Source organism: Mytilus galloprovincialis, chromosome 7 (assembly GCF_965363235.1).
Source record: "Mytilus galloprovincialis chromosome 7, xbMytGall1.hap1.1, whole genome shotgun sequence".
Classification (NCBI taxonomy): Eukaryota; Metazoa; Mollusca; class Bivalvia; order Mytilida; family Mytilidae; genus Mytilus; species Mytilus galloprovincialis.
Genome location: NC_134844.1, coordinates 50,116,255 through 50,129,420, shown reverse-complemented (window position 1 = coordinate 50,129,420; position 13,166 = coordinate 50,116,255). Strand labels below are relative to the sequence as shown.

The 13,166-nt window shown below is 32.4% G+C and overlaps 2 protein-coding genes across 2 annotated transcripts in view; both read right to left on the bottom strand.

The window, feature by feature from the left end:
- The window catches only part of LOC143084210 (uncharacterized), a 64,455-nt gene extending 62,596 nt beyond the window's left edge, over nt 1–1,859 (bottom strand). The window contains exon 1 of the mRNA XM_076260621.1: nt 1,257–1,859. Within this exon, the coding sequence (XP_076116736.1) occupies nt 1,257–1,338 (82 nt within the window). The 5' untranslated portion in view covers nt 1,339–1,859. The remainder of the gene's footprint in view (nt 1–1,256) is intronic.
- Nucleotides 1,860–4,292: 2,433 nt separating this feature from the next.
- Nucleotides 4,293–13,166, bottom strand: part of LOC143081739 (uncharacterized) — an 87,597-nt gene continuing 78,723 nt past the window's right edge. The window contains exons 5-7 of the mRNA XM_076257465.1: nt 10,213–10,407; nt 8,248–8,382; nt 4,293–4,560 (exon numbers count right to left, since the gene is read on the bottom strand). Of these exons, the coding sequence (XP_076113580.1) occupies nt 4,406–4,560; nt 8,248–8,382; nt 10,213–10,407 (485 nt within the window). The 3' untranslated portion in view covers nt 4,293–4,405. The remainder of the gene's footprint in view (nt 4,561–8,247; nt 8,383–10,212; nt 10,408–13,166) is intronic.

The following is a 13,166-nucleotide window of genomic DNA, read 5'->3' as shown; positions in this document are numbered from 1 at the left end:
TCCGTGTTGTAAAATGTAATGTTACGTAGTACTGATACAGATGTAATAGTATCAAGAATTGCAGCAATCGCAAAATTAGGTAGAACAAATTGTGGATAGGTTGATGGAATAATGACTTTTGATAGCTTCACGTGACATATCAAATGCGTTTGGTCCTTGTGTAGCTGCTCTTCCTTTCGTCCATGCATTTAGTGGATGTGGCACTTTGTCGAATTGTCACGAGAAAGGCAAAAAGTCAGGTTGGCTTACAATGGAAGGTTTTCCAGATGTAAAGGACGTTTTTTTAGGCTTAATTATGGAGCGAGGCACGATGTGGATTGTTTTTTCAGGAAGCAGCGGCATTGTGATGCAATTCCGCCTACAAGAGGTTCCTTTACAGAGCACATCAAGGAGGAGTTGTTTGGGCTCAGCCTGATTCATGTATTCGACAGGTACGTGTTTCAAGTCATGAACACTGGGGTTGGATGAAAGAAAAAATCAATGACAGTTGGAAACCAAAATGGACTTCTTTGACTGCCGTTGCTTCCTCGTGTCAGAAAATTTTGAAATGCGTAGACGAAAATCAAGCTGTGTTGGTAACTGTAGATGCTACCTTTCTGGCCTTCCTTGTATGGGTTGTTGTATATCCAACTATCAGATAATTATAAAATAAGCAACCTGTCTTTCTAACCAGACTAGGCATTTTAAGTGTTAATACTTGTTAAGTTGATGGAAATTATAAAAATATTTTCTACGTATTTGCCGCCATTTTGGAACCGGAAGTCACTATATTTCTTCATTTATGTGTTGTTTTGTCGTACTTAGGAACTTTTATTAACGTTTTATCATAACTTACATTGTATTATACCTATAACACATCTTTCAAGGATTTACATCCCTTGTGAAGTTGGTTGAAAATATAAAAATTGAAATTTTTGACTTTTTTGCCGGCATTTTGAAACCGGAAGTCACTTTTAGTTTCATTAAGGTATTGTCTAGTCATAATTTAGGAACTGTCATTTACTCTTTATCAAATCTAACATTGGAATTTACATATAACACACCTTTTAAAGGATTAACGAGTTATTGTCAATTTGTAATGACGCCATTTCCGAAATGTGTGGTGGCCATCTTGAAAAAATGATTTTTTTTTTCTGGCCAGCAGCGGATTTTTTTTAAGTATCATTTAGTCAACCTTTATACCAAATTTCATACTTGTATCACGATTTGCACAATTATGTCCATAATATCTCCCACTATATACCATGAATACGTACTTGCTTCACATCTTTTAGCATAGGGATCATAATACTGCATGGAGGGAATCTCACAATCACAAATATCAGAAACACAAACCATATTATTGAAACATGTGAAATTTCCAACTAGTGTAGAGCAATTCTCGTTGTGCTTGCTAAAAAATACACCAAATTGTTAAATTAAAGATATAAATTAACTGTTTACAAAACTTTGAATGTTTGAAATACTAAAGCTTTTCTACATCAATAATATATTACCTTACATGCATTTGACAAACTTTTTAGGAATGTTTGGTCCTCAATGCTCTTCAACTTCGTACTTTATTTGACCTTGTTTACAATATTTGTATTCAAGCGTCACTGATAAGTCATTAAGACGAAACACGCATCTGGTGCAAATACAAAATGTTAATCGTGGTATCTATGATGAGTTTATTGATATTTGCAATACATTTTTAACTTTTAGCCACATAGTTATGTACCTTTTAAGACTTGTCTAATGTGACCAAGTAAATCATATTACAAATGTATCATGTAATATAGTACAATACAAATGTTAAAATAGCAACACTGTTACATATTCTTATGTAAAAATAAGGTACAGGGCCAAACATTCTCAATGTAAATGAGATTTGTTAATACAACTGCCTGAAAAAATAATTGACGTACCACCAAAATTTGAACTTTTTACAACCTATTACATGTAAACAAAGCAAGTATCAAAGTCAATAGACCATGACTGAAGAGACAGGGTCTAATTATTTGCGTGTAAATAAGATTTGTTAAAAATTATACAACTGCTTAACAAATAACATAATTGACCTACATTTAAAAATTAGTTCTCCATATATTGATCAAATCACAAATTCATACAGGTAAACTAAGCAAATGTTTCACAAGTCAGCAGACCATGACCGAGCAGCTATAGATGAGGTCTACATTTTGTAATACTATTTATAGAAATGAGATTTACCAATGTTAATACAATTTCATACCAAATAGCATTTATCTAACACTAGTAGTTCCCCATAAACTGATCTTATCACAAATTGATACATGTCAACTAAACAAAAGTTTCACAATCTTGACAATATGCCATAACTGAGTGGTCAGAGCAAAATAATCTCCATGGAAATGAGATGTGCCAACGATAGTAACCTGCATTTCAAATATAAATGCCCTTCCATTAACGGTTCCCAATAAACTGACCTTATGGCAAACTAATACATCGTTGAAAGTTGTCTCATTGGCACTCATACCACATCTTCCTAAATCTATTGACGACTTTGAAACCACCGCAACCGTTGACGCCACTAGAAACTATATACAGTGTCTTGTTTTTTAATATCGTGAAGGCAAGACAAAAAATCATACGAAAACTGAGGAGAAATCTTGACGCAACTAGAGCAGATGCGTCGAGAACATATAAACGTGTCCTGATATTAAGTCGTCTTTATCCGCCTGAAGAACCAAGAGTAAGAGTCAAAATGTTACGATAGGTACACTAATTGGATCAACATTAATTGAACATTTCCATTACCTTTCTGACACTTACTGATTAAAAAGAGAGACAAAAGATACCAAACGTAAATTTAAACTAAATTCAAAATAACAGCTGGAAAATCGAAAACGTCATGGCTACAAACAGAGGAAAGAAACAAACACTAGAGGATACAACCTAAAATATGAGTGTGATCACATGTTTCTCCGGAATGGTAAACAGATATTGCTCCATATGAGTCACTTGGCGTTTTGGGAATGTAAGATCACATCAATTGTGCCCCTAATCAATTGAGATACATTCAAAATTGTGTTACAGGTATAAAGGGAGAAGGTTGGCATCTAAAAAAAGACATGTTTAACCAATACACATTTTTACGCCCTTCCAAAAGTCAGGAGCCTATAGCTTTTGTTATTCTTGTATGCTTTTTTTAATTTTAGTTTCGTTCATATGTTTCGGTTTTAAGTATGACGTCTATTATCACTGAAAGAGTATACACTTTTGTTTAACATGTTTAAGAGCAAGCTGCCTCGGGTGCGTAATTTTCTCACTGTATTAAAGACCCATTGGTGGCATTTGTCTGTGTTTCGCTCTTTGGTCAGATTGTTGTCTCTTTGACCCATTCCAAATTTCCATTTTCAATTTTATGCTTGTTGACCTTTACTACAAAAACTATTTGATTCAAACTGTCATGCAGCTATAGCCTTATGTGTAATTGAATATTTCATCTCCTATGATGATGAAAGATTTTGCAACATGATTTTCTGGATCAAATCATGTACAAAGAAAAAAAAAGCAGATCAAAATTTGAGCATTAAGATTAAAAATGTCTAGACTAAAAAGAAAGAGATAACCAAACGGACATTCAAGCTTACACCTCGAAATCAAAGTGAGAACGCCATCACAGAAGGCAAAACTTTAAAAGAGACAAACGATAGTCTACATAACATAGACAATCCAAATACTTTTGTCACACGCGTTGTTTATCTCCTTCGAAATACGTTGATAACATTTAGGTTGTGTTGATGTTTCACAAACACATGCAATCACTCCTGTTCGAGGAGTTTGAAGTAAGTTTTTGATTTTGAGGTGATGACCTGATCGTCTGGCGTTCATAAAAAAATATGGTATGCGTGCCTATGAGATAACTATCTATGCAAGTCCCGATGTGTAAAAGGTAAACAGTTATAAGTCAAAGTACTGCCTTCAACACGGATAACTGTCTTACAATGAACAATAATGCAAGCTATAAATGGCTCTAAAATGACTAGTTTAAAATAATTCTATCAGGAAAATCAAGTCTAATCTATATAAAAAACGAGAAACAAGAAACCTTTATGAACCACACCAACAAACAACAGGTAGAATATAAATACAATATACGTATGAGAGTGACACATGTCAAAAGGACAACTCAACATTGGACAAAAACTAACGTACACAGGTTAATTCAAATATAATAATTATGTTGTTAGGCAAAGTAATTTTTACAAAATAAATGTGCTGTTCAATACATGGACTGGTCTATTCAATGATTTTTTTTCCTTCTTTTCTCTACAGATGTTTCTGGACAAGCCATTTTGAAATGGTCAATATAGAAATAAATTAGAAAGAATAATTATATATCATAAGGAAATGCCTACATTTTTAAAATTATATCTCTATACTATGAATACATACTTGCTTCACAATTTCCATTAAAAGGATTGTAATACTGCAACCAGGGAGTCTGACAATTACAAATACCTTGAGCACAAACCAAATTATTGTAACATGTCGTATCTTCATTCATTGATATGCAGTTCTCTTTGTATATGTTTCCTAATAATTATTACGTGTAACATTTTAAGTCATATTGAATATAAACAATCATTTAATGTCTTCCTAATACTTGATATATGCAAAGTGATAACTTCTAATATGAGGCAGGCATTACCTGTGAAAAGGGGGGGGGCGAAGTCTGTATAATATTTTTACATATTTTAAGTTCTAAATCTCTCTCTTGAAAAAGAAACGGAAACACCGTAACGTTTCCGATTTTGATTCTGTTGTAAGGGATTTCAGTTGTGACGTTATTTTAGTTATGACGTCATATTCAATGTGAACAAAGAAACGGTATCATCAGGTTACGTTTTTTTTCATATAAAAATATAATTAGAAATGCAATTGTTATTGTGTTCTTTCCTATATTTTACTGGAGTGTTAAACTATATAGTCCATTCAAAGTCGCTTGACAAACGAGACCGGAAGAAGGAAGTAGATTTCCGCGGGTCGAGTTCTGCGCAAATGCGGGAATTAAAAAAAGCGACAGAATGTTTTTTCTCGATTTTGAGTTTATTAGTACAATGAAATTTCGGGAAATTTTCTCGATTTTCTCGATTTTTGTGTTTTTTTTTTTATTTTTTTGTTTTTTTCTATTACAACATGGTAACTTCTATTAATAACTATGGACAAATGTCTTCCTAATAATTGATATATGCCATCTGGTAACTCATATTGACTGTAGATACATGTACTCATTTAATGTCTTCCAAAAGATTGATATGCAACATGAAACCGTGAAAATCAAAATCAAGGTATTTAGTTTTGATTTCCCACATTTCCTTCATTTTAACATTCATCAGAATTTGGGAATTTTTTTTTTAAGATGCATATGTACATGCTGGATAAAAGTCGACGATTATTCTATCAAGGGTTCATATTAAGTCTGTTTATTTGTGATATACATTTGACATGACTCTGTACTTATGTATCCCGTCATACTTTGAACCACACTATTATTTTATTTATGATTATTACTTTTACTGTTAGGTCAGTTTTTGTTATATCTATTTTACGTGACTGTATTTATGTATCCCGTCATGCTTTGAACGACAAAATTATTTCATGTCTACCTGTGCGAATTTCAAACGCGCTATTTTACATCAGTACTTAAAACCCTCCATCCTTTATGGTGCTTTTCACACCAGTACTTAAAACCCTCATCCTTTATGGGTGCATTTTACACCAGTACTTAAAACCCTACATCCTTTATGGGTGCATTTTACATAGATAAATAAAATCGTATAATATAAGATGAGGATGTTAAATTTGATGTATGCCTTTTTGTGCTTCTTCGTTACATTTTTTTCATATAAAAATATAATTAGAAATGCAATTGTTATTGTGTTCTTTCCTAAATTTTACTGGAGTGTTAAACTATATAGTCCATTCAAAGTCGCTTGACAAACGAGACCGGAAGAAGGAAGTAGATTTCCGCGGGTCGAGTTCTGCGCATCCTTTTGACTAGTTTCTTTTAAGTGTAAATACTTATGTATCCCGTCATACTTTGAACCACACTATTATTTTATTTATGATTATTACTTTTACTGTTAGGTCAGTTTTTGTTATATCTATTTTACGTGACTGTATTTATGTATCCCGTCATGCTTTGAACGACAAAATTATTTCATGTCTACCTGTGCGAATTTCAAACGCGCTATTTTACATCAGTACTTAAAACCCTCCATCCTTTATGGTGCTTTTTACACCAGTACTTAAAACCCTCCATCCTTTATGGGTGCATTTTACACCAGTACTTAAAACCCTACATCCTTTATGGGTGCATTTTACATAGATAAATAAAATCGTATAATATAAGATGAGGATGTTAAATTTGATGTATGCCTTTTTGTGCTTCTTCGTTACATTTGTTGTTTTACAGTGATTAAGATGATAACACAGTGTTGACTGCTGTACCCCTAATAGTGACATTTTTACCTATTGTGTCTGTTTGTTTTGTTCACGCATCGGTGACAATATAATGGAATTTGATGCAACTGTCATACAAGTGAGAGGTTAAGCTAGCTATAAAACCAGGTTCAATCCACCATTTTCTACATTAGAAAATGTCTGTACCAAGTCAGGAATATGACAGTTGTTATCCATTCGTTTAATGTGTTTGAACTTTTGTTTTTGCCATTTGATTGAGGACTTTTCTTTTTGAATTTTCCTTGGAGTCCAGTATTTTTGTTATTTTACTTTTGTCATAACAAGAAACCATACAGTCAACAATAAGGTAAGACAAATTGTCTTGCAATCAGTCATATTTTAAAAAAAATGTCATTCTTTGAATAAATATCTATTTTCATTGCTTGTTAGGCCAATTTAAATTAATTAGTAAATTTTCATCTAATCGGCGTTTTTTCCGTCTCCATTAAATGAAACAAATATGCAACTAAAGAATTATGAGTACAGAATAAAATGAAACATTTATGAAAACAATAGGGTTAGTGCTTTTATGATTCTTCTTAAAGATGTAAATATATTTAATATGTAAAACATAAACTACATCAAAAAAAGAGAAGTTGTTTAATGGATCTATTGAGGGTATTTGGAAAGAAAGCGTTTGCTGATTGTCAACCCAAAAATAGCCATGGGTAAATCTAAGTGTATGTGTGCCGACTTTTTGAACTCAATATACTGTCATAAATCTAACAAGTTCGTGCTTGTGTCATTTTGTTTATACAGTGATGTTTTTGTACCAATGTGTTTCACAATTCTTGCTCTTTGGGTATAACTCACAGTCCAAAATTCCGGCCACAAAATCATTTTATCAATAAAAAAAAACAACGTTTTCTAATCACAGAAAGTTGTGTCATACCGCGATTTGTACTCTTGGACACAGCGTTTTACTTATAACACAATTATTTCATGCCTTTCTCGAGACCAATCTCTATTCTCGGTAGACGATTTTGTTATCATAGAGCTACAGAATCTTTTTATTTCGAAGAAATATGACAACCGAAATTTGAAACAGGAAGTTTGGAAAAGAACACAATTCTTGACGGTTATCATGGTTATCGGAATAAAATCCGGAAATCGTTAATTTTTCAAAGATAAAAAAAAAAATCTGGGCGGGTGTTAGTATTTGAAATACCGAAATGCAAGTGAAATGTTGTTCTATTTTTATATCTTTGGGTGCTAGGGGTTAATCAAGTGCCGTCCATGGTGGTATTAAATCCCTTTTATTCTTGAACAACCCAAAGCAGAGCTGCAATAAATGAGTATTACACACATATTTAGACAGCCCATCGTTCAATTTTGTGAAAGTGTTAAACATAGTGTGTCTCGTATAAAAGTACGCTGTTTTAACAATCATCAAATTCATATTGAGTATCTAGATCAGAAAGCATTATAATAATAACTTAAGTCTTTTTTTATTTTATAACATAAACAGAGTATACAAAATTTAATTGCAGTAACATTAATGACAAGAATGAAATTATATAATCAAAATAATGTCATTGTGTTAAATTACTCCTATATTTTCTTATGTTTTGAATATGCAACAATTTCTGTTGATATATATTTTTTTTGAAGGAGGGGTGTGTGTCGTTAAATCACCTGAATGCGTCTTGTTTACTTTGCTGAAATGTGTGAACAGTTTCCAGACCAAATGGCAGTCTATGGACAACCCGTTCAATTAGCAGCCATTTTACCCTTAAGTAATTTACTATAAATACCTACTTGCATCGCAAGTGTTATTATCTCTATTGTAGAACTGTGTTGCTGGCGATTCACACTCACAAAAACCATCTGCCGAACAATTTAGCGGAGTGATACACTCTTCAGGACTAATGTCCGTCACACAACTTGCTTTATCTGTCAACAAACATATTCGATAAAAAAAAAAAATGCTCACACAATTGTTATACAACTTAAATACTAAAATAATGGATATAACGCAAAACTTTGAAATTAGGGATATTTACCATTTAAATACGCGTTAATGATTAGCAATATGCTTGATATATTTCGGCTATTTAATATAAAATGCAAAAAAAAATGCTTCGCTGAGCGCAGCCTGATACGACCGCATAAAACAACTTATTGGAATTATAACACAATGATAGTATGTATAAGTACAGAGCAAAGTCAAATGAATATCACTAAAACCAGACTATACAGTAAACGTAGTATTCATTAAGAAAAAATAAAAGATTACTTTAACACATCATTAAGATGATAAACAAGTCAGTACCAACAATATACGATACTTTTGGTATCAGTGTCCTTAAAAAAGGAAAAACTGTTTAATCCTTTAGAAAAGAAAAATATGTTACATCAATCAAAAAGAAAATTTTATCATCTTTCAAAAAAGAAAAGCTGTTACATCAGTTAAAAAAATATGACATTCTAATACGACGTGCTTCTTTCGCTTTATGAAAAACCCATGCTCTAAATCCAATAAAATTTGTTTGCACATGCGTATATTGACTACTGCAAAATAATAAATTTTATCAAGTTGGCATGCATTTGATATATTTCATTAACTTAAAACACTTCCAAACTCTTTTAAATGATGTACATGTTGTTACTAATTCATTCATAGAAATTGACTTATTTGACCTAGATACGACATCCGTTCATGCTAGCTGTTCAAACTCTTCCCTCTGAAAAATCACAATGCTAGTCATTTTCTTGTTTACAAACAAAAAACGGAGTTTAATGGAAAAGCCTACACAAACCTTCCACACTTATACACATCGGAAACAGAAATTACCTAAATTGTCCTAAGCAGAATTGAAATAATTAATGCAAGCTATACTTTATTGTAGTGTTAACATCGGTTGGCACTATATTCGTGTTATTTTAGCCCTCACTATCGCTCGGGCAAAAATAATCAACATTTTTTCAAATGTCCTGTACCAAGTCAGGAGTATGACAGATGTTATAAAATAGTCCGTGTATATGTTTGTTGGTGTTTGTTTTTGTTGCAGTTCAGTATTTGTGATGTTCTGAAGTTTTCCTCTTATATTTGACGCGTTTCTTTCGGTTTAAGTTTGTAACCGGAACTGTATTCACTTCATCAATTTACTATTGAACAGCGGTATACTACAGTTGCCTTTATTTAAGGGCAAAATTGAGCTCAATTTCTGTCATGTTGCTCTATTTGTATATATCTGGTTTTATTGATGATTTGCTTTTTGTAATTCTATGCTTTAAGACAATAGGCAACCACATCAAATAATGATATAAATCTTTATTTTAAAAGGACAATCACTTTTAGTTATAAGCTGTTGTTTGAAATTCCGGTCAAAATAAACATGTAGATCTCGACATTCTTAATATATCGATCCCCTTATAAGATTTTCTGTTACTATAATTTTCAAAAGTAATAGACAATGCAATAAATGCTTTTTCCCTTGTCTTCCATTTTTAAAGTCCTTTATGAATAAAATATCAAAACATGTCCGATGATTCAAAAACTAAAAATAGTTTTTGCGATTTTTGGACATGTTTTGAGATTTTATTCACAAACTAGATTTAGAGAATATTTGTGAAACATTAACGATTGAAGGACGAAGGAGTACGAACAATAGGTGATAATTACAGCTTATTAGATGAGCGATAAAGTAATAACCCGTCTAATGATTAAGTCGACTTTTTTGACACTGTGTAAATTGAATGCAAATATAAAATCTGACTTACATGGATTTGCTAATGTCCCGTTAACATCTAATTCACAAATACTAGGAAAAAAACTTGCACTAATCTTCAACTCTTTTCCTACTGTATTGCTAGCACAATTTATTTCAAGGTAAAGTGTGTATCGAATTCTACTAAATTTACATCTAAATACTTTTGATCCGGCAATTACATCGACTGCTAAGACATTAATAAAGTCTACAAAAGAAAGTTGTTAATTAAGAAACAACACGTCCAATAAGGACATATAACAACAACGACAAAATTAAAAAGACAAATTCAAGTGAAAAAAAAACCCGAACACAGACGATTGAGCATTTTGAAGAGCACTTAAGATATATAATGACTAAGCTATTATTTAGTACCTTTATTATGTTCTTTCTATCTTTTATATTCTCAATCATTCACGAAAGTAAAATAGTGGGAAAATAATTCCCTTTAAGCAGCCAGTATGGGCCAATTTTGTCAAAATAAGCTAAGAAACATTGAATATGAATTATTGACTTGCGAGTGAATAATTCGACCTCATTGAATCAGTATTCATGTGAACTTTAATTTAACTCTTTAGCTAGAGATTTATAACGCATGAATTGTGTGTGTGTGTTTGATTATTTAACGAAAAAGAATGTAAACATTGAAGGTGAAACAAAGATAAATCATTTGATTGACTGATTCTATTCTCAAGAACATCATTCTTATATAGGTAAAAATAGTTATCAACATATATTAATAATCAATAAATGAAACTAAATAGACATAGAAAAATCCAGTTCCACGAATTCTGCTATATCTTCATACTTTGTTCATATGTATATCGCTTATACGGGCATCGGTGGTCTTCGGGAGGTCAACTCGACAGTTAATTAGATGGAGTCTAGACTAAAATACACACGAAACGAAGCTGAATTATTCCCATGCCCTGTTAATTGTTTATTTTAGAACTTTTTAATGTTTTACATGGTTTTATTTACTACTTTAAGTTTACCTTTGTCATATTTGTGTGTTTTTGCATAGCAATAAGTGGTTGCACATGACACTGAACACACTTACACACTGACACTCCTTTATACATGTTATATACTGAGTGCCAATGAAAACGCAACACTTTTGTTTTTCAAAAAAATCTTATTATTTCTATTTAATTTATATAAGAACTTTGTATAGTTGGTTGAAACTGACTTTTAAGACAATTGTCGACAACTTTCCGGTTGAGTGATATTTGGAAAAAATGCGAAGTAAGGGTTATTTTGAACGGACATAAACCGAGTTCACCGCTTTTCAACATACGCACCATTTTCACGATTTTGTCATTTAAAGCTTGGCTAATGTCATGAATTTTCCCGCCCTTATTGTTAAGAAACTGCAATAAACATCGGAGTAAATGCCAGAACTTTCTGACAACCAGCGACATGCAGTTTTGCGCATGATCCAATGAAGCGTTTCACAGCATACAATTACGAGAAGACTGAAGTTGTAGCCTCTACAATAACCCAAATCATACACAAATTATATCAAAATGGATCGTTTAATGATAAGCCCGGGGTACAAAAAGCAAGAAACGCTCAGCAAGACCGATACATTTGGTCTTTAGCATATCCGATATCGACTCTGATGGCTGTCCAAAGGTCACGGGAGTTCAATGATGGTCACAGTAGAACTTTATGAGCAATTTCAGTAAAGCAACATTTGCGCAGAAATTGTTAAAGAGCACCACAGGTTTTCCTTAGTGACATCTAAACGACCGTCTGGCGTAAACATTGAATTCTGTATACCAAAAATCATTCATTATGTACAAAAAACCGTCAGTGGTGGTTACATAGACATTTGGCTCCCGCCTTGGCCAAAAGTCATGCTTTTAGCCGGATTTTGGTCCGATCGAGCAAATTTTGCATCAGATTTGACATGGTTTAGACGATGAAAACCACCACCAATATCATTTTTTTTTGTCTCTTTTTCAATTAGTTTGGTAAGAACTGACCACATATTGAGAGTGCATTTCAAGTTAAGAAAATTCTAACTTATGGATGTCTTTTAAATGTTATCTCCTTTAATTCAGGTCTCCTCTATTAAGTGAAGTCTAACTTATTGATGTCTCTTAAGTGTTATCTCACTTAATTCAGGTCTCCTCTATCATGTAAATTCTAACTTATGAATGTCTCTTAAGTGTTATCTCCCTTAATTCAGGTCTCCTGTATTAAGTAAATTCTAACTTATTGATGTCTCTAAAGAGTCCCTTAATCCATGTGTTCTCAAGTAAGTATACGGATTTGTCTATTCTTTTGATGATAGTGAAAGGAAAATTGTTTTGGGTGCAATCAACAGTTTTTTTCTATGACGTCATATTTTGAGGGACCATGAATTAGTGACCCTTTATGGTGGACAGATTATTAAAGATACTTGTATAAAACTAGGTATTACTGGACTCAGAAAGTCCTCTAGTTTGTAATGAAATAAAAATATTGTGTACTTTCAATATATCAAAAAAGTTCCATCCAATGAACATGATGAAAAAAAGGCCTAATTTGAACATAAAAAACCTGAAACCAGGTCATGTGCACACCCATGAAGACATGATCCATGCACATTTTACATAATCAAAACTGTAGGAAAGGAGTAGGTGCAATGAGGCCAAAAATAACTGCAAATTTAAAAGTTATCATAAATATTGTTAAATTACGGGAAACTTGAATTATGTATATGGTACTAAGAAAAACAAAACAAATTTGACATCGAACAAGTTACTATCTTAAGATTTATTTAATCCAAAAATGAGACCGCATGCAAGTCTCCAGTTTTTGTTTTGTTTTTCGATTCTATTTTATAAATATATTGACCTTTAAAGTTGGCCTTCAGTTGACCAATAAAAACGGGGATTCAGTTTCTTACGGTCGTAATGTCATGTGAGATGTCATGTGCTTGCGGTAAAAAAAAATGTGCATTTTTCGAAGTTATGAACT